At 41.5% G+C, this 22,281-nt stretch overlaps 1 protein-coding gene across 5 annotated transcripts in view; it reads left to right on the forward strand.

Moving 5' to 3' along the window:
• RERE (arginine-glutamic acid dipeptide repeats) overlaps window positions 1–22,281 on the forward strand; it is a 243,149-nt gene that overhangs the window by 103,719 nt on the left and 117,149 nt on the right. For all 5 annotated transcript variants that reach the window (XM_063354198.1, XM_063354197.1, XM_063354199.1 and 2 more), the window contains exons 4-5: window positions 18,693–18,798; window positions 20,304–20,400. In XM_063354198.1, the coding sequence (XP_063210268.1) occupies window positions 18,693–18,798; window positions 20,304–20,400 (203 nt within the window). The remainder of the gene's footprint in view (window positions 1–18,692; window positions 18,799–20,303; window positions 20,401–22,281) is intronic.

Raw genomic sequence — 22,281 nt, forward strand, 5'->3', positions numbered from 1 at the left:
GCGTCTCTGCGTGTGCACCACGCTATGGACGGGCTCCAGCGGAGAGAACATGGCGGCCGGCGCCTTGAGAGGAGCTGATGATGCTTGTCGGCTTGCCTTGCGCCAGAAAATCACTCCCGTTCATTGGAAAGCTGTTTTATTTTGAGAGCCAACTTCTGTATAAAACAGAAAGGGAATTCTAAGAATTGCAAGGGGACAAAAATAGGACTAAATGTGAAATCTCGTGCTCGTTTTGCAAAATTGCTATTGTGTTCTTTTTCCTAATTTTATAAAAAGGAAAGCAGGAAGCACAATTGGTACAAATTGCATTAACAATGTGCCCACCCACCCCCCATCTGACTGTGAGCCAAGGACGAAACCAGATATTGAGCAAACAGGGGAAAAGAAGAATATACCATTCACGGTTGTGGAGTGCAGTCGGGATTGCTTTCCCGTACTGGGCTATCAAGAGGGACACGTGTGTCTCATAAATTTGTACATGAGAATAGGTCTGATAGCAATGTCTTGATTTAGATACGGGAACCATAGAATTATTAACATCCCTCTGTATGTTTGACTTACCCATATTTTTAGGTTTGTTAGACCCTTTGTCATGGGAGCGTGGTCTTCAGCACCCTTGGCGTTTCCCTCCCCCTTTTCTACTGTCTTGTTTCCTTCTGCTTACCCAAAGTAAACCTAGCTGCTTCCTACACCTGGTGCTGAGATAATTGACTGCTAAATAAATCAGTAGTTGTCAACTTGAAAATACGGAGAAAAAAGATTGTTATTTCTAGCTTTTAGGCAGGGGAAAAAAAAGTATTAAATGGTACATTAGCTGCTTTACATGTAGCAAGAGCAAATGGAGTTAGAATAAATTTAGCCATGTCCTCTAGTGTTGAATAGCGAGGGCATCTGTCATGTTTAATAATGCTTCTGACCTTTCGGATTATTGAAGTTGAAATTTTCTCTCTGGTCATTTGGGGGTACTTGAGCACTGTCAGATTCCTGGTGTCTCTGCTATGTCTCCAAAGATACATTGTTATGCTTCGTAAGCTGGTGAAGGTAATTCATTCAAGAAATTTGTTTTCTCTCTTTCAAAATGGTTTTCCTTAAGGAATGTGAAATGTCACTGTGGTCACTAAGTTTTGGTGTGACCCATCCCTCGCCGCTTGCTTGCCTTTTCCTGGGAAAGGGCAACCTCACTGGTGTGCCTCATATGGCTCTTCAAGGTAGTCATAATGCTCGCGTGGAAATAAAATGCTCGCTGTAGCATGTGGAGGTGTAGGACATAATAAACATCCCACGGCCGGCTACCCAAAATGCTATCAGGGCTAGCCATGGCTTCGGTGGGGAGTTGTGTTTTGTTGTTGTGTTATCACAGCTGTGGAACAGGCATACTTGCTAGGTGTAGACAGCTTAGGTGTGCGAGCATCTTGCTAAGCTTATACGTCTTATCTGGATGCTTAAAAAATAGAACAGGAGCAGAAAAGAATAATGTGTAATATGTAAAATAGACACCTTTGATTTTTTTTCTAGCTACATTGGAGAAAGCGCAATTGAGTTGGAGTTGAGTTATGGAAAACATCACCGAGACTGCCTCGCTAAAGGTTTTGTCCTAAGTGCTCTAGAATAGCAGTGCGTGGTCAAAGGTGGGAGGTGGGAAGGGTCTGTGATGTTGGCAGTCTCGGTAGAGAAATCTCTTCACTTGAATCCGTGTAGAGCTGTGGGTGTAACCAGCAGCCTCTGCTCCTCCTTCCCAGCCCCGGATTGAGTTGATTGGACTCTTTCTTCCTGTTTTCCCTAGTTTCCTTAACATTTCAGGACGTGGGGACATTTAAGGTTCTTGGCATGTGTAGGTGTCCATCTTCAGTTATGGGCTAGCCTCCCTTGCAAGTATTTCTTGGTGTTGTGTTGTGCCGCTGCTGAAGTGGGTAGCAATTGTCTTTATCCACACCAATCGGCCGTTGTTCCTCTTTACTATGAAACACTTGATAATGTGATAGACATTGGGCAACGGGCGTGTGTTCTGAACTGCCGGCTTTCTTGATTATTGCTGCTGCTGTGTCGTTTCTACGCACTGCCCTGGTCTTGCTGTGGGACTGTTTTGTAGAGCAAGTTTGTTCTTCAAGGCAAGGGATTATTTGGTTGGTAAATTTGGGGTTGGTACACCACACTGTGTCAAAAGGTGTTGATTTCGGGTAGATTAAAAAAATACTAGGAAAGACATCTGTTCTAGCAGGCTTTTGGTCAGAGCTACAAAAATGTTGGCATGTGGAAGGGAAAATAGGAGAAGACGCTCTTTGGATACCTGGGATGGGTTCTGTGTTTGAGCAGCAGGAAAGGCAGCACAGCTCCCCTTTTTATACAGCGCAGCCTGATGGAGCCGCTTAGCAGGGTGCTCCGAGTCAGCTCCACCTCGTGACACTCTCATAGAGCTTCAGCTCTTCTGCAAATTCTTTCTCCTTCTCTACAGAAGGCGGGCACGAGGTCTGGGTGCTGCCAGGGGCCTGTTCAGAGAGCAGAAACGGGGCTCAGGGGCTGCCTGGCTGCGGGCGCCCGAGATGCGCAGGGTTTGTGTAAATGAGATAACTGGGGCTTTTCCCTGCGTGGGACTTGGAGCAAGTAAAAAGGAGGGATGTGCATTTTTGACTTCGTAGTCACTGAACACTAATCCATGGAGAATTTGAACTTGTAATTTTGATTAAAATGATTGATTTTAAATCAGCCTGAGTTCGTTTTGGGCCATTAGAGGGTATTTAAAAGGAAAATAACTCTTTAATTAAATTAGTAGTGTATAAGTATCCTGCTCTGCTTTCCGAGCAGAACTTCTGTGGTTTTTTGAATCTTACTCCTTCCAGTGTCTTGTTTCTTGGCACACTTTAAGGTTAAAAGCAATGCAGAATTATTAAAACAAACAAACTTGTGCTAAGCAAATCTTAAACTTTATTTGAACTCTCTTTCCTTTTGGAAAATATACAAGCTGTGTTGTTCTGTAAAGCAATTCTTGTTCCATCCACCTGTATGTGCTGTTGCTGTATAAACCAACAAACTGTGTTTCCCTTTTATTTGTAAAACATCCTTTTAAAAATAGCAAAGTACTAGTTGTAATTGCGGAACAAAAGATAAAGTAGAAATCCATCTAAATGTGAGGATCCTTCTCAAAAATAAAAGTTCTGAGAGTGTGGTGCTATGAAAATAAGTATTTTTTAGCAGCTGCTATTTTCATAGCAAATTGGGATGATGAGAGAGGACTTATTCCGCACTCACACAGATGGAGCAATGGACCGGGCCTCTTGGTGTGGGTTTTATTTCTGTAGCTGTGATTTGCTGTGGATTTCTTGAGATGAGTCTTGACGAATCCTTGGCTTTTTTAATCAAATGATGGGCATGCCTTCACAGCAATCTATAGACTGCTCTCTAAAAGGCAGTAATCTGTAGCTAAGCATGATATTCAAAAATTCAGTTGAAACATGAGCTGTATAAAACGATCTATTGACTTGAACAACATGTGATAAAGAGTCAGTATCAAGTATCTAAGATGCTCAGTAAGCATCTTAGAAATATCAGAAGAGTGGAGAGAGGTGAAAGAGGCGCCCTAAACTGATCCTAATGTCACGGAGCTCTTTGGAAGTTCTTGGAGTTTTAGCACAAAATATGTCAGTCGGGTAGAGGGTAGAGGTAGTGCCTCACTCTTAGGGTGAGGAACTTTGCTGGGCCAAGTGTTGGAATCAACCTGTACAGCCAGTGCAGCAGGTTCTAGTCTAGGACGTTGTAAATGAGATTTGACGAGCCGTGAGGAAGGTGGTTCTATTTACAAATTCCTTTCTTGTATCACAAATATCACTAGGGTGGTTGAACTTTTGGGTCTTGCTCACCCAGATTTCATTGCTAAGGATTTGTGCAAAGCTGTGTGTTCTCTTTTCGAACTGAGGTTTCCATGGAGTGGATTGAGTACTAGTCATGGGCAGTGTGAGGATTTTGGCAGGTCAAATAATCAATTTAGTTCCCTACAACACTGAATCGTAAAGGTGCTGTTGCTGGCCGTGTCTCATACTGGTGACTGTGGGGAAGAAAGATTTGTCCCTTCTGCTGTGGTTTGCAGTTGGAGAATTCCAGTGGGTGTCTGATTCAGCAGGACTCTGTGTTCAGTTCTGGGCCCCTCTGTACAAGAGGGACATTGAGGTGCTGGAGCGTGTCCAGATGAGAGCGACCAGGCTGGGGAGGGGTCTGGAGACCAGGGTATATGAGGAGAGGCTGAGGGAGCTGGGCATGTTTAGCTTGGAGAAGAGGAGGCTGAGGGGAGACCTCATTGCCCTCTACAACTACCTGAAAGGAGGGTGTAGAGAGGTGGGGGTTGGCCTCTTCTCCCAGGTAAATAATGACAGGACCAGAGGAAATGGTCTGAAATTGCGGCAGGGGAGGTTTAGATTAGATATTAGGAAGAATGACTTTACTGAAAGAGTGGTCAGGCACTGGAACAGCCTGCCCAGGGAGGGGGTTGAGTCACCATCCCTAGAGGTGTTTAAGAAACGTCTAGATGTGGCACTTCAGGGCATGCTCTAGTGGCAGAGATTGTAGTGGTTTTTGTGTGTATGTTTGGTTGGACTCGATGATCTCAAAGGTCCTTTCCAACCATGAAGATTCTATGATTCTATGACTCTTTCAAATAGCCAACGCCACTGAAGTGTTCGCACTTGCTCTTTTATGCTCCGTATCCTAATTTTGCTGGGAAAGCCAGCTAATGCTTTACAGTGAATGAGCATCCCAGGAAGTCTGTATCCCATGGTTATGACTCAGTGTAATAACGCATCTTCATGAACTGCATTAACTATCTAAGAAATGCTGGAGTAGCTGCAGTATAAAATAGGTGCAACTTCATCGACACAACAGTGCTTTCCTAAGTGGAGAAGATTCTTGATAGCATTATGGCCACTTGACAGCTTTGCCAATTTGTTTACAAGTAACTGTGCAGTAGAAACGGCGATAAATGTGGCATCTGTATGTTTGTTGTATATAGAAAAAGAAAAGGAAGGGAATGGTTAAGATGAGGTTTACACGTAACCTTGCAGAAAGGAAAGGAGATGAAACATTAATGCTAGGAATATTACTTCAGAGAAAGGATTTGCTGCTGTTTACACCCTACTGGCTACAAACATGTCTGGAATATTCGATTTATGGAAAGAATCAAGTAATTAAGATAAAAGAATATACATGATTCACTACTGTGAAATAGAAAGACATAATTTATGCTCTGTATCTACTGTAGTTATGATTAGTGACCTAAGGCTGTTGAACTTCCTCTTTATGGATTGCGAAAACGCTGTGACAGTTTTCAAGGGAATTGCTCTCTTTGAGTTTAAAGAGATGAAAATGGGCCGGCTAACAAGGACCAGCTTCAGCATGTGCTTTTATATTCTTCATGTTTAAAAAAAAAAAAAAGAAAAAGGCAAAAAAAAAAAAGGCAATCGGGTGCTTTGATATGTCTGAACCTTAGGACCTCATGAGGCAGAAGGTGCATAATATATAATACCACACAATGTATGCAATGTATGTCAAGAAATCAGCAGAAAGGGTATTCCCTTGGATGCTTTTCAGAACGTCTGTTGCTGAAAAGGTGGAGAACTGTGTTTTCAAAAAAGGAAGCAATTATTTGGTGTTAGTTTTCTAGTTGTGATGTGTTGTAGCATTTCACATATTTGTATTACAAAATTGTTCGTAAACCTAGGAATACTTGCTCCCTGTGCTGTGCTAACGATCAAAGATGATTATTATTGCCAGTATGGACTGTGTTTGAGTGCTTCCCTGCATTAGCCGAGGCAAATTTGTAGGGAAATATCTGAAAATTGTATACCAATTTCAGATGCTGTTCGTATCTGCTTTTCTGAGCCCCGAGAACGTTCTTTCAATAGAAGCTGTTTAAGTTTTGAAGTAGTTTGGGCCTTTAAGCTAAAAACTTCACACTCTGAAGTGCAAAACTCTGTGAACTGTGGTTAAAACATCATAATAAATCTTTCATCTGGAAAGTGCAGCTGTCGTGATGCTCTCTGCTCTCTTTGGTGGAACCTGCTCCTTGGTGTAATCCTGTGTCCTGTGTGAGCTTCGCTGCCGCTGGGGAAGGGCATGGCCTTGGCCTTCCCCACCCTGCTGGCTCTTGACGCCCGAGGGGGCTGGTCCAGGAGCTGACGTTGGTGTTTGACACTTGCCTTTGGATGCTGAAAGCGGAGAGGTGATTAAGCCAAGGCTGCTATTTGTCAGTAAAGATGTTGGGCTAGGAAAATAAACAGCTGGGGGAGTACCTGGAGCATGCCTGCATTTGAAATACACTAGCTGCACAGTAAATATTTAAATTTGAGCTAATATTGCATTACATTAAAGATTCATTTATTACCGTACTCATTGGAAAGCACTTGTAGGACGAGTGCTATAGTTTACATTAGTTTAAGTGTTGGAAAATGGATTTGTCAGTGTTGCTTGTGCCCAGCACATGAATATTTTATCTCACTTTTCTAAGGTAATAAATACTCAGGTAGTTCCACACCTTTTAGGCTCAGGCTCCCAGTGCACTAGGACTCTTTTTCTTGGGTTTTTTTTGGTGGGTTTGTTTTTTCTCCTCCAGTTTGAAGTAATATCGGAGATCCCTTCCAGCCTGGCAGCGTTCTCACGACTTCTCAAGCGTTAGAGCGCAGGGTCTGCGCCGTGGCCTCTGTGCAGTCACGTACACGAGGTGGTGAAAGCAGAAGTCAGAGCGATGGCGTGGCCAGGACTGAAGAGAATTGCACAAGCTTCTCAGATACGTGCTTCAATATTGATTTAAATAGGCTTCTCCCTCTAACGTATGCATCAAAGAGAGGGAAGGTGCCTTGTTCTACTGCATAATCATGAAGACTTCCCCCCCCAGTAAGACTCCTGCTAAGCAGCTTGAAGAACTAAACTCATGGCGATTTTAAAAACAATTTTCTCAGTCATGCTGAGAAGATTGTATTTGGTGAAAGGAAACTAATCTAAATAATGAGCTATCTCTAAAACAGTCAAATAAGGTTTACGCAAATTTCCTTAAGGTTTAGTATCTCTTGGTTCGGGTGCTTTGGTTTGCTTTATGAAAAGTTTCCCTTTTTTTGTAAGGTACTCTGCTGGTTTCTGCAATTAGAGGTAATGGTTGCACACAGGTGTCCTGTTGTTTTCAATAAGTATTTAAAAAAAAAAATTGGTTATCATGATATGCTTCATATAAATCCTTGTGCTCAGAACAATGGGAAAGGTATAAACTTTCCATAAGAATACCTGATGATTTCTGAGTCAAGAGCATTTGAATCTGGCAATGAGGGGTTCCATCCAGTGCCTCTAGTGATAAAGTAAATTAATTTGAATTCTTCAGGAGGACTGAATGGTTTATGGAACTACTAGTTGGTCTCAAAGCATTTCACTTCTGGATCTGAGTGAATTAACACCTTGACTTTTTTAAATGGAAGCTGTTAGTAACTTCATTTGTTAGGGTTGTAGTGCAGTGACGATTATATTGCCCAAGACAAATGATTAGCCTTAGAACTCTATATTGGCTCGGCCGGCTGTGTTCCCCTCAACCTCAATTCAAATGAGCGTGCAGATGGTGTCCCTCATACACATACTATATATTTAAAAACTGTATATCTTTGTTCCGGAAGTCCTTTTCTTGTTGTTCATCTTGGTTGTCCATATGTTCACTCATGACTTTCAGCACTTGAGAAAAGGGGTGGGTTTTTTTTTTTGTATCTTGCTCCCAACTTTTCCTTTGAGCATTTTTCTTTTATAGGAAGTAAATACATCCATTTTATTCTCCAGCATAGTTATTTTCTGATTTTAGCATTTTCAATATCTAGTATTTCCAGATGAATGGAGGCCATCTTTCCAATCTACAAGTTTAGATTAGATTGTAGCCTGTGGACATGGTTTGGGGTATATTTATTTATTACTGATTTACATATAAATACAAAGGAAAAAAATACAAAGTCTAGTGTTGCTAATTCTAGCTATTGATATCGTGCCAGACAGCACCAATCTGTATTAGAAATTCCCTGCATAGTAAGATACAGTCATATCTTCTGCAACTTGACCTTTTTAAGACTGTTGTTTTCTTTTCTTGATGAGCAGCTCTGCTTTGTTTCACGGGCATCACTGTCAGTATTATTTTTATTAAGGCTGTGTCATGACCCTGTTTTATCAGCCAGTGTCTGAACACCCTGATACATGAAGTATGTGTGTAGAAAACTTTTCTGTTTTAAAATGTTAGCTTTTTTTTATAGCACAGTGTGTTAGCTGCAGTTTCTTAGAGGATGTAAACATTTGAGTAACTGACCATTTTATACGCAAATGCTTACATCCTCCGAGAAGCTGCACAGGGAAACATTGGCTTTCCAGGCATTTATTTTCCAAATACGCTTTGTTTCCTTGTAGGAACAGCATTTGATTAAGTGGTGAAACAGCCAAGTCACAGGATCTGGCTGATCAGTCTTTTGTTGTTGTTGTTTTTATAATTTAAAAATCCAGCTTGCTAGCAGAGCGGGCCAGTTTGCAGAGGTGCTTTAATTTTCCCTGTCATAAAATTCCCCTGACTGTTAGGCAAGATTTTACCAGCCATACGACTGTTTAAACTCTGGGCTGGGTCTGCAGAGCAAACTGTCTGCTGATTGTTTTATCCTTTCAGCTCTTGGTATCTCTTTGTTAAAAGGTAAACCCCTCAGTGAGATGTTAAAGAAAATATGGCCTCTTGATATTTAAAAGGCGAAAAATCTATTTAAACTGTATATGATGGCTTCAAATAGTCTCACCGCTGTGTGTGCTGCTTGTTTTAATAGAAGTGATAAATACTGCAGCTGCCGGTGCTCAGCAATTAGATTTGAGCTATATACTATAAATGACATTTAATGGCAAATGTCAGGCATAGTCTGAATGGTATCTTCATTTCAATGTTGGGTTTCTTTAGGATAATGCTTAAAAAACCTTAATGGAATTTAATTACCGGAGCATATATTCAATGATTATTTAAATGCATTTGTAATACCATTAGTTGTTAGGTAACTGTTTGCTTATTATGCTTGACACTGAGTATATTTGATGTCGGCTGTGTGTGGGATGCGGAGCAGCAATAGAGATGCTAATAAGGCCGGGTGTTGACGAGGGTCACTATCGATACCATGTCAGCAGCCTCCTGCCAAATTCCCTTCTGTTGGAAAGGCATCATCTGTAATCAAAGTGGAGTCTGGAGAAGCAGCAAACGTGAACAGAGATGCTGTGGTCAAAAATAGTGCTTATGCCTTGTGCTTTCCCTAGTAGTGATTTTAATTACAGCCTATTAATGAATTCTCAGCCCAGTTTGTGTCTTTCGTATAGGGCTTTCGTGATACTTGTAGAAAAAATGGCTGAAATATGGCATCTCCACTGCATCATCTGTGATTTTTGTACAGTAGAACTGAGAGTACCGTATATATGCACATACAGAAAGCATAGAACGGTTTGGGTTGGAAGGGACTTCAGAGACCATCTCGTTCCACCCCCTGCCCTGGGCAGGGACACCTTCCACCAGCCCAGGTTGCTCCAAGCCCCGTCCAACCTGGCCTTGAACCCCTCCAGGGATGGGGCAGCCACAGCTTCTCTGGGCAACCTGGGCCAGGGGCTCACCACCCTCACAGCAAACAAATTTCTTCCTAATATCTTGCCTAAATTTCCCCTCTTTCAGCTTAAAACCCTTTCCCCTTGTCCTATGGCCCCCCTCCCTGATCCAGAGTCCCTCCCCAGCTTTCCTGGAGCCGCTTTAGGGGCTGGAAGGGGCTCTAAGGCCTCCCCGGCGCCATCAAATGCAGCAGCTTTGTGTGTTGAGAAGACTCCCCAGCAGGAGCACAGTGCCGTGTTGCGTGGGGATGTGGCTTGCTCAAACAAAAATCACAAGCCTGGCTGGACCCAACTGCCTGTCCCCAGCTACGGACTGTGTCCGTACTCTGGTGGAGGCAGCACAGACAAAGTAAGTTCATCTGCACGGATTTTATCAGATACGCACACACACACACGTCGCGGATCTGGCCCCACTGGTGTAGGCAGCTGCTTGTTTTCCCCAGGAAGGGCGCAGTCGGTTGGGGAAAGCTTTTTGTGCCACAGCAGCTTTCCTGGGGGAGGGGGGAAATGGGTGGCCACGTTGTCTACTAGCCCTGACAGCTATAATTAAACAGGCTTGTTCGTGGGTAGTTGTGCGCTGTAATTGTGTGGTTACTTTATGCTTTTGCTCAGCATAACTGACACCATGAACCACAGATGGGATTCAAAGAACATAAAAGGGAAACGGAGCAGAAAGATACCACAAAGGAATTAAATGAGGTAGTAAGCAATGACCCATAACCTTCATGAAAGATCTTATGATAGTTTTATTTTAAGCCAGTCAGTTTTTAAGCATAACTGCTTTTTTTTTTTTACAAGATGAAATTATCTTTTGTCATTTAGAATTGCACTGAAATTTTAAGGGTATTTACTTAAGTGTGTTTCACTGGTAAGAAAACAGGTGACTTGCTAGACCTTGGCACAGCAAGCAGCTTTGTTTCTAGTAAAGCTGAAAAGTTTATGGAGCAAATACTGTAGTTTGTTTTAGATACAGAAATCTTTTATGGTCATGACCTGAACTGAGTAATGTTCTTTTTCTCCTTGAAAGCTTGAATGGGGCTGTATTCCATTCTGTTTCTGGATTGCTCAAAAGTTGAAAGCCTATGAATGAATATGTATGTAATGTCTGATATTTGATGTGTTGTGGGATGTTAGCGTGCTGTTTCTGATCCTCTGTTTCTGTGTCACCACCAGCTAAAAGTAGGGAAGATGGGGTTAATCCTGAGTGTTTTAGGTAAGGAGGAAATTGCCTGGGGAATTTGGGTAGCAAACACAAATAACATGGGCAAAGACTGCATAGAGTAGCTTCTTGTTTGGTCCCAATTGACCTCTTTTGTGATCTTATTAAAAGCGGAAGATGATGTCGGGTGCTGATTGATCACACTTTCTGGGGTGTGAATATGAGTGAAATTCCAAAAGAATGAAAAAAGATGGATACTTTTTTGATATTGAGAGAGAGGAGTCCCCAGAGCCTGGGCACAAAAGCTGGTTAGAAGTTGAATGTGTTGAAAACTGTTCTATGTTGACAGATGGCCGGTGCCCTTGTAGGTTCATTTTCAAGTAACCATAAAGTCTCATTTCGATCAATTCTAGTTTGCACTTGTTTTTACGTAGTTACACCTGCTCTTCTGCACATGTAAAAGTGTGCCATTCTGTAACTAACTTCGCTGACTTGGGCCAGTAACTTACACAGTAGATTTTTTACATACTTCTTTGTTCTTCTGTCTCAGTAGAAAACAGGAGACTTCATGTTAACTTTTAATGGTCCTATGCCTTTAAGAAACACTGTCAAATAATGAGATTTTAAATAGTTACCTGTTCTTTAACAGAATTGGTAAAGCCCAAACCACTCCATTTCAGTTGGCTGTTTCACAGTTGCTTTTTAGAATATTTTTCCAGGTTCAAAAAAGACAGGCTTAATTTTTGTTTGGCTCATGGCAAGTGTCTTATTAAAGCTATTGTTCCATATGGGCTTAGGTCCTGGAAAGCAATGACTATTTGCCTAGTGGTATTTTCATTTGTTCCTTGTGTTTCCTTTTCCTTTCATGTGGTGCCTAATTCACAGATTGATATCCTATTGCCCGCATTCCGCGTAATCAATGGCAGCCTCTCTGTGTCAAGGGGAATTGCTGACATGCACCCCTTGGCAGTTCATTTGGAAGCAAGTAATTAGAGGACGTTGTTTTGAAAACAGGGAGAAAATAGTAGCAGAAGAAGGGAATAGAGGTGTCTGAAAGAGTTTATCATCCGAATCTGATTCTGGCTGAGAGTTACTAGCTCTTTGAGGATGAAGCTGTTATCAATATGGTGGAGAGGATTACTTTATCTCTACAGTGTATTTTAGGAGTGCGGAGCTCCCTTCCTTATTGGTGCCATTTCTATGGGGTGATATTTGGCTAATGAGTGGGGTGCTAATGTGTAACGTCTCCCTCCTACAGCCCCCAATGGAGCTGGAACCTCTCCATCTGCAAACCCTCCCCGCTTTGGTGGGCGAGTGGCTGCGTGTCCGCAAAAGACAGCGCTACTCCAGCATACTGATTTTACTGGGGAGGAATGGGGCTAGATACTGGTTACATCTTTGCTCGAATTATAGCGTATCAACTCTTGGGTGAATGGGGCTGAGCATTGGTTTAATTATTTCAGGATGTTTTGGACATCTGGAAAGCAGAAATTGAGGGGAAGGGAAGATTTATGAGTGGTACTAAGTAAAATTAAGAGCTGGTAGGTAACGTTTATTCCATATTGACTTTTGTAAAAGTGTGGAGGGGAAGACAGCTATGAGGAGCAGAGAGAAGAATGCCTTCAGATAGCTCAAATTGTTCAGCTTTGCTTTAGAAGAGCATCTAGTTGAAGCACAATGAAATTCAGTGCGAACCTGTGTCCTTACGAAGCTGACATTACTGTTGGATTCACGGAGGTTCATGCAGTCATTTACTGCTGTTTGCGGCAGTTTCTGGTGGACCTTTGCATAGTTCTCAGTTGCCATAATTATTCTTTGTCTGTCGTATATGTTATATAGTTCTTGCTGGGTGACTGCAACGGCTACCCCACCAGAACATCTACTGTTCATAAAACGGCAGCGTAGCGAGTTTTGATAGTAGAGTTCTTCTGGGGATCTGAAGACTGTATATTTTTTTTTTTAAGGCAGTCTAGCAACTATAACGCCAAACCACCCACACTAGGAGACAACATATGGCAGCTACTGTGAATTAGCATGCAGATAAGTGGTGTATCACCTAGTGTTTTTAAAAAGGTTTGAGCCTTGATGGCTGGATTCTAAGGTTTTGGCTACCCGGCTGTCTCCTCACAGCACACAAAACACAGCCTTACAGATAATGTCAGGATTTAAGACTAATTTTGGCTGCATTTTGGAATTGCTTAAAGGTGTAGGCAAACAGATTGTTGTTTGTTACTTGCATATGTGTATATGGGTATGTATGTAGGCTGAGTTTTACAGGTGTGTTTATGGGACTTGCATGTTTTCCTTTCTTCTTCCATAGGAAACAATTCTGTCTGCAGATAACCTGTCTATACTGTGTAATGTTTGCCGGCGTTTGCAAACAGTTTTGCTTCAAACTTTGTAGAAACTGTAGCAGAGATCTAGAATAAATACTATTCTCAGCAAAGCAGCAAGGCTTTGAGCAAAAGGACTGTGTTTCTCGTGCGGCCTTCAGGACAGACGTGTCCCCGAGGCTGGGGGAGTCTTCGCGTGCGTATGTGTTGGAGTGTAGAAGTTTGAGATTCAGGGGAAGGTGTGATGCTTGTTTTACATCCGAGTTGTTTGTACACAAGGCTGAAATAATTTCCGGCATGCCAGAATTCCACCTGAATTCCAAAAGGAGTTTCATTTGTTAAACTTGTGAATAAAAGGGACATAAGAGAGATTCTTGCTGTAAACAAACACAACATGTCAAGAGCAAGGCATTATGAAAAAAAAATCCTATATTGTTTTGTCAATAAATTACGCTTTCTCCTACATAGATCACAGAAATGGGACTTTACCCTGGAAACGGCAATATTTGATACCCCAGGCAGCTTGTATTCCTGGCTCAGCTCCCACTTGGCTGAATGCACTGATCGATTCTCCGCGGCTCAACCCAGCCTTCTCGCTTCCTGCCGGCCATTACTGCGCTCCATCAGCCGCCCCTCTTTGTGGCCTGCCTTCTGCGCCCAGATAAGCCGGCGAGGCATGTTTCTATTAGAAAAAGCTCTTGTAGATGGAATACTCATTAGATAACACTAACAGGTTTAAAGGTTGCAGCCTTTGTGTTGGTTCAGGTTAGGAGGGCAGGAACCAAAAGGGCTGCTGCTTTCTATTTGAGGGGCAGAGAGGATTAAACTGCACGTTGCTGTATTTAGTGCTCGTATTTCCTCGCTGAATACTGATAGCTCTCACTTTTGACAAAGCTTCTGTGTTTGCAAGAAGTAATTACGTGTTAATATGCGTGCATCTGAATTAAATAATCAAGCTGCAAAAATAACATTCATTTGTAGTAATAACCTCTGTGTTTCCAAGCTGGCTTTTCTTGGCTTACAACAGCTGATCAGGTTTCTTATTTAATTAGAAAACAGCTACACAACGATGTCCTGAGAACTTGAAATTACATGTGCTATTGCAGAGGGGGAAGAAAAATGGTCCTTGCTCTATCTGTTTAGCTCCTGATTTCCAGATAGTTTCATTTGTGTCCCCTCTCTGTCTCCCCCCCGCCCCCCCCCCCAGGGGATCCGGTATGAGTGGTCTCTATTTTTCTTTTTCCCTCCTTTGAATATTAGTAAATGTCAAAATTGAGTAACTGTAAAAATATTTCTCCAGTAGGAATAGAAATAAAGGTAGCGATTCACCGTGGCAGGGAGGGCACAGCAAGTGGAGCAAGTCAAATCTGGTGTGGGAGTCAGGCGAATACTGTGTCATGCAGCAGAACTAGAACCGTTTGTGTATAACGAAATCATCTTTTTTGGAGGGACAAATGATGCCCCAAAGGAGCGGGTTAATTTCTAGTGTTAAAAAAGAAATAGGATGTCCACTTGAAAACTGGCCTTGTGAGGCCAGAGCTTCTATGCCGCAGTGCACAAGGTGTTTATTCTCAACAGTGGAGTGACTGTGAAAATATTTAATGTTGCTAAAATCATACAAAGAATTTGGTAGCCTAGAATTAGTCACATGATCTTTTTATTTTTTTTTTCCTGATAGAAAAATTTAATTGTTGAAAATATGTTTGAAAGGAAAGATGTTGTTTTCCTTGTTTCTGTTTTGCTGTTTGTTCCTTTGAAATAACTGCTATTCACTGGCTCCAACGTGCCCATCTGTCAGCTCCGGCATTTGGGATACTGTTTCCAAAGCTAGTTGTGATTTAACGTGGTATCTAAATAGGGCAAGTAATGAAGGATACTGCTTAAATCCCTCGGAGAGAATCTGCAGGACATCTGTGATCATTTGCACAATTTGGTTAGTCATAACCCCGGGAAAAGAACGTGGAATCTCTTCAGACGGGAATTGTAACGGGCAGTGGCTGTTTGCGAGTGTGTCCTAACAGAAAACCAGCACCTTGGAATTGTCACAAATGCTGTGGAAATCAGTACATTCATATTTCTAAAGAGAACTTGCAAGATTATTTTTTTTTCCCTTTTCAGGGAGAGGCTTTTTTTTAAATAGAAGTTGAGCAGATGCTTGTGAACTGGGATGCTTTAATCCTTTTACAGATTTTATCTAATTCTTGATTAATGTCCAAAAACTGATTCGTGTTGGTTTTTTTTTTTAAAGGAACAAAAACCAAAACAGCAGCAACAACAAAACCCTGAAATGAGTGCTTTTTGAGTACTGCAGCAATAAACACTACTTTCATTTAAGGGCAGAATGGAATTTTGTAGCAGAGGGAATCTTTTTGAGCTGCCAGAAAGATACTTTAAAGCACTTGCCGTCGCTGTGATTTCTGCAAGTCTGAATTTGGCACGTGACTATCTGCAGCTTTTCATATGTAAAGGTGTAAAAAAGAAAAAGTAACACTTTATGAAGCAGGGGACACATTTCTTTTGTGTGCACATGGTTCTAAAATAAATAGTCTACCACAGAAGTTGGCGCCTTGACACCTCTGAGTAGACTGCTCTGTAAATGACATACATATTTAGAAAGTTGGCTGACGAAATAGCATGTCTAGGAATGTCTGTGCAATGAAGGATGTAAATGTGAAAAACAAGATTATGACAGACGTTTTATATTTTTAGGGAGACTGAAACTTCAGACTAAACCCCACAAAATCATGCAAGTTGGAGAGCAGATACAGAAAATACTTTTCAAGATGAAGCTTTTGAATTAATTGGACCAAAAGCATCAATCGTGGTAAAAAGAGGTATTTAGGAAGGAGACCAGATCACCCCCTCCAAAAAAACCCCAACCCAACTGCTATCAGCAGAGCACAAACAGCAGCATGTTCTCACACCAGCATATTTTCAGTTGCATCATTGTCCAGAGACTTACGTAAAAAATTACTTGTACATCGTGGCTGTACATGATGTTTTTGTTGCCGTGTTCCTTATGCATGGGAGCTTTGAGTTGTGCCCTGTGCGTGCATTCGGGGCATGATTTAAATGATGAAGAGCATTCAGCGTTGTGGAGCGTGTGCTGCTTGCTGTTCTGAGAAATATTTTGAGATATATTAAGAAACCGAGCCAGGGAAGTGAAGTGATTGCGTCACCCTCTCCTTTTCAGTCTCAGCCTAATTCAAAATAAAGCTGTGACCTCCCAGCTCACGGCTTTATATGATGCCAGGGCAATCAAAGCATTTGGCAGTTTTAATCCTCCTCTTTTTGTTGTAATATAACCTCAATGCATGCGTAGGTAAAGGATGTACCTTCACACAGAATTTGTACCCTTCCAGAGTTCTTTCTGCAAAGCTGTCCCCTGGCAGCACCATCACTGGAAGGTCACGTAGGAGGTTGCATCTGTTCATTCATCACTTGCTACCTTTGTTCTCTCTTCTTTTTACCAAGATAATTAACTTGCTTCCTTTCCTCAGCTCCCTCCATGGGCTGCTGGTTGTTGTTCAGGCTGTTGAGGGTTTGGTTTGTAGATAAGTGTTTGCAAGCCCCATGCCGGGCAGAGCACAGCACAGATTTCCTGTCCTTCTCCTCCCTGTGATGTAACTCGCTGTTAAAAAAACACCACTGCCACCACCCACAATGCTGTATTTTGTACTCCTCCTTCATGGTTGTTGCATATACGTGGGTACTCATGCCTCCTGTACCATGCTCCTTGGAGCGTTTTACTGTTTGAAAGAAGCCCAACTTCAGTGGCACAACCCAAGGAAACCGCAGCATTAGCTTTTGATGCTGTGTGTAAAGTGTCCGTGCATATGAGTGAGTAGTTTTCGTGCCACAAAGTGCTGCTCTCTGAGTGCTCTCGAGGCTTTGGGTGACACAAGAGGGGTGCCTTCTCCTTGTAACTAAGAAATACAAAGAGAATTTGCAGAGAAAGGCTGGGTTAATGGTTCCTGTCATTGCTGCAGACAGTTCTTGCTAGCACTGATAGAATTTATGAACTCTTAGCAAGAGGGTAATAAAACGTTTACTTGCGATTTTTTTTTTTGTCTTCAGAATTCAGAGAGACTTTTCATAAAGACGGAGACTTACAGAACTTGATTTCAGTCTGCAACCACCCTTTTGGAACAGCAGGCAGCAGAAATCAGTGTTGCCTCTCAGACATAGTCCTTTTGGGTTTCTTTAATTCGTTAGACAAGCCTGTTGGCTTTGACTGCAAATGTGTCTCTTTTTCCTTTTTTTTTTTTTTTTTTTAAAGCAGGTTGAGGTTTCTGCTGTAGAGCACAAATATGCTTAGTGTGTTCTTGAATGGTTTTTGAGGCATTGAGTAGATAGAGCACATGTGGTAGTGGTGGGTTAGTTAAACTATTTTCCTGGCACAATGCTGCCACTAGCAGTTTTTTAGTGGCATTACATGTGTTTTTAATCAAAGGCTGCAAACGCATTTAATGGAAAGATTTTGTGTTGTTTATTAAGCAGAAAGGGTGGAAATTGCTGTAACAACTAGGCTGATGTGAACGGGAGAGACGATTAGAACTTTCTGGTCGGGTAACCTGTGATTTAACTTGTAAATGTAAATGTTTTATGAGCAGTCCTAGAAGGGTCTAGAGAACCATAGTCCAGAAAAAGCGAACGGTGCTCGCAGTTGCCTCATGCCAAAAGAATGTTAATTTCCCTTTAGGCTTCCCTCTGCCTCTGCAAATGTTTTGGAGCAGTAGAAAGAATTGTCAGCCATGGGTTTCAAAGATATACTGAAGCAGAGAGTCTGTAATAACTTGTGATCTAAAAATTCTCTTTTAAAGTGGTGTTTATGCTTCAGTTTCCTTCTTAGAAGGACCAAACTGGTGGCTGGATTCTCAAATGAAAAAGGAGTTAAGTGAAAAAGATAGTTTTGTGTAAATTTTGCTGTTGGTTTTGTGAGGTACGTGAGCAGTCGGAGCCTATAATTATTGGGATTGAAGTGCAGCATCCTATTCTTTTGTGTAACAGTGTAATAAAGAACATCTACCATTAACGTCTGAATCCATCTGTCCTGGGGCGGGGGGGGGCGGAATATAGTATCTCTTGGTTACAGCTGGTAAGAATGGTTGCATTGACTTATGTTGCTATTGGTATTCTCTTTTTCTGAATTATGCTGCTCTTGGGTTGGGTTTTTCCCCTCCCCTGCCCTGTGTTTCGCCATAAATACTTTTTTGTAGGAATTAGCAGACTAAGATCGCGTTACATGAGGCTAAAAATTCCAGTCCTTCTGATCCCTGCCTCTTCTTTTCTTGGGCTATTTTTTTGGTATGAGCAGGTTGGTATTTGCTGGTCATGTACAGGGAGATAAAACCGCATGATGATGCAGCGGGTTCTTGTTGCCTTTGTCTGGGTTCAAAGTCAATCTGTCTTTCCCACATTGCTTTTGTTTTGTTGTCCCAGAAATACGTTTTCCTCCCTTTTGGGTCTTACCTTAGGCTTTCTTCAGTGTGAAAACAAATTTATACTTTAGAAGATTATGTCAGATGTGGTCTGATTTTTCCTTTTTAGTAATGCCTTTAGACCTTCTTTTTCAGAGTAAACGGGACCACCTCCTTATGAATGTCAAATGGTACTATCGCCAGTCTGAAGTCCCAGATTCAGTCTATCAGCATTTGGTTCAGGACAGACACAATGAGAATGGTAAGTTAGGCTCTGTAGAGTAAGGTCGTCTTTACTTGTACTCTGAATTTTCGGTTTTAATAGTCTAAAAAAGCAAGAACACTTCTGCGTAGAGACACGAAACGAGGCCTGTTGATGAAACAATGTGGTAGAAGATGGATGAGAGTGTTTCTTACCTGCCCTGTTTGTTCTAACTGGTGTGTGTCCTGTAACCGTAGCTGTAAGCAGACGCGTTTCAGGTATGGTTTAAATATTGTGCTGTATTACACTAATGCCTTAAGAGAGAATAGAAAAGAAAAATAACATAGGATCCTTTATGGGCCTCCTGGACAGCGTACTAATACCTCACTGGCTGAAGACCAAGCTGTCTGAAGAAACTGTGAATGTCTTCTATTTTTAGTGATTCTGCCATAGTGTCACGAGAACTACATTTTTTACATTCATGCTGCCTTGCGTGTGTGAATCCTCACTGTGATTAATATTGCAGTAAGTGATGTAACTGAAGCACTCGTAGCTGATTTCCCTCTTTTCTCTTTGCAAAAACAAGTGTGATCTTGGGTTTAATAGAAGCAGAAGAAACTTTAGTACCTATTCCAGTGTCATTTATCTCTTGCCTCTAGGGGAGACATAACATTTGCTTCTGTTCTTACCGGGGAATTTCCTTGAGGCAACTGTTAAAATTCTGAAGATACTCCAAGGTGAATTGTGATGATAAAAATTGATGCTTGAAATATGGAACACAGCAATTTTTTGGTGCATGACAGTACAAAGTTGAGCGTACATTCTCCTTTTTGCAGGCGTTAAGGGCATTTTGCGTGTGCTTTTATCAAAAGCTGCACAAATCTAACATTTCTCTTACTAATTTGAAACTTCTAACAACGGGATTATAGGCACAGTGTCAAAAAGTGAGCGGTTTTGATAACATGGCTGCTTTTTTATGTCACACTTCTGTGCATGTGGAGAAGTATTTTTGTGTGTTCTTCAAAGCTATTATTAAGATGTAATGGAAAAAGTTGTCTTCCAATTTTTTAATTAGCACTGAGAATTTTCTGCATTTGAACACGAATATCAATATTTATCTCAAAGCTGAGCACAAAGCAGTTAGTACTGTCAAGAATTTGTTGAAGAATTGAGATTAAATATGCATACCAACCAAAAGCTTGGCCTGAAAACCAGAAGTCAGTGATAAATTAATTTACTTAGTTCCTTTCACCTGGGAGTGACCACTTTTAGTGGGCAGTGGATAAGATGTGTCATCCGGTACCCCTAAAAACTCTTTCCCTTCAGCAGTTCTCTAGATATGGCAAGGAAGAATTCACGTGTAAAAATGGGTATTGCGTTATTTCCATACCGTACAGGCCACGTAAACTATCTGAATGTTTGTCATCTTAACACTGAATAGTATCTAAGAAACATCCCCAAACTTTAACCTGTAAAAAAGACCTGCAAATGGCAATGGTAGATCCTTTCAGACTGCAGCTAATGTGTCGGTGGTTTTTCTTGTTTGTGTTTTTGCTTTCTGGCAGACTCTGGACGAGAGCTTGTTATTACAGACCCCGTTATCAAGAATCGAGAGCTCTTCATTTCAGATTACGTTGACACTTACCACGCTGCTGCCCTCAGGTGAGTTACAGGGGATGCGGTGCTGGGTCTCGGAGCCGGATGAGAAAAACCTTCTTGAGTGAGAGAGATGCTTTTTCTGGTTTTGCGGCGGATCATTAGTGTACTGCTCAGCTTTCTCCTCCTCTCCTGCAGTAATTAACTTGTGTTATCTGCTCTCATTCAAAAAGGAGCTGTAATTCTACAATCTCGTTTTCATCTCGGTTAATCAATGTTGCTCAGAAGATATTGTTTCCCATCCTTGCCAATTTAGGTTATTGCTAGTTCCCGCAGAAATACTACCCTTCCCTCCTCCGTGTTTGATTTCGTTATTAACAATAGCATCTCCCAGTAAAGTGACTGTCAGTGTGTTGCCCTGATTAAATTGCGTTAAAGGCTTTTTCTCTGAGGCACTTGTCATTGTTGCAGCTCAGCTAAGAGCTCCATTAAAAACTGGCTGCGCAGACAGGAGGTAATGGACCCCTGTGTTTTTCGCCACGCGGTCTGCCCTTCCCTGGAGGTTGCTGCTCTCTTTTACTTGCAAAGTTTTTAACTGAAGTGGCCAACCTTTGTCTGGGCTGAGGGGATAAACCATTACTTCAAAATGTTTTCAAATAGAAACAGCGAGGCGTTATTTTTCAGCAGATTTTCAACATGCCTAACGTGCATGGGTATTGTCAAAATGCAAATTGAATAATCTCCCTGATAATAATGCTCAGATGGTGTTTCACTAGAACCATCTGGAAATATTTTTTGTTCAGAGTCACTTTGCTGAAGCCACTTACTTCAAGACAAACTGGCTGTGACTTCTGTCATAAGGGTGGGAAGAAGTCTTTGATTTACGTATTGGACTTTTTTATAAACTCAGAGAATTCCAGTGGTGTACTATAATCTCATGAAATTCCCCAGTGCCTTTTCTGAGTTACAGAAGGTCGCTTCTGGCACGCTTAGAAACAAGCTAGCAGGAGGTTGGCTGTCTTGATGGAACCAGTCTTGGAGCTCTACCTGACTGCTTAAACAGAGAGAAACTGAACTGTGTACATGGAATTTTCCCTGGGAGTATTTTAACTTCTCTTCTACATCCTTTCTGTTTTTTTCTTTAAAGAAAAGACAAAAATGGAAGGATAAAACTGGAATATATGTGCATACCAAGCAAACTTGAAAAATAACCTTCTCTTCTCTCCTTCCAAAAAAGAATGGAGGCTGCTGAAAGACCAAAGCAATCACTTCCTCAACCTGTCTTGTTTTATTTGCCGCCTGTTTGTTTGAAAATACATACCATGGGCACCTTTCAGATCACTCTCTTCTTTCTCTCTGTTGGCATATGGTTTCACTGTTTTGTTGTGTTCTGGCTTGTTTGTGTTTCTGATAATTCTTACAGGCTTGTAGATGGTATCTGAAGATGCTCGTAATGGAGAGAATATACTTTTGCAGGATGCAGGTTACATTTTTGCTGATTCTTTCCTAGCAAATTGTGATTAATACACATCAGTAACTTTCAGTGTACAAGAACAACATAGGGGTAATTGCACATGATGTTCTTACAGTTTGAGAACATAGAGTGGGCAGGATGTATTGTGATGCATGAAAGGAGGGTTAACGTGAAATTCTAATTTATTAAAGTATGAGATTATTTCTCTGCCCTCTGCCAGCAAATGGCTCTGGTCGCACAATGAATTGATGACAAACTGGGAAATAAAACCAGTGACTGTAACTACCAGTCTTCTGCTTGAACCAGTGGAAGAATTCAACCAGAGGATACTTGTAGATCCCGGTGGAAGTGTGTAATAAAGTTATGTCCTTTTTACCTATATGGTGAATCTTTGTGCAGTACTACTTGTCTGAAGTGCTGGGAACAAGATGTACTGCATTCATGAACACAGATAATACAAGCTTATCTGGAAA

This window comes from Chroicocephalus ridibundus, chromosome 16 (genome assembly GCF_963924245.1).
Source record: "Chroicocephalus ridibundus chromosome 16, bChrRid1.1, whole genome shotgun sequence".
In the NCBI taxonomy this organism is placed as follows: Eukaryota; Metazoa; Chordata; class Aves; order Charadriiformes; family Laridae; genus Chroicocephalus; species Chroicocephalus ridibundus.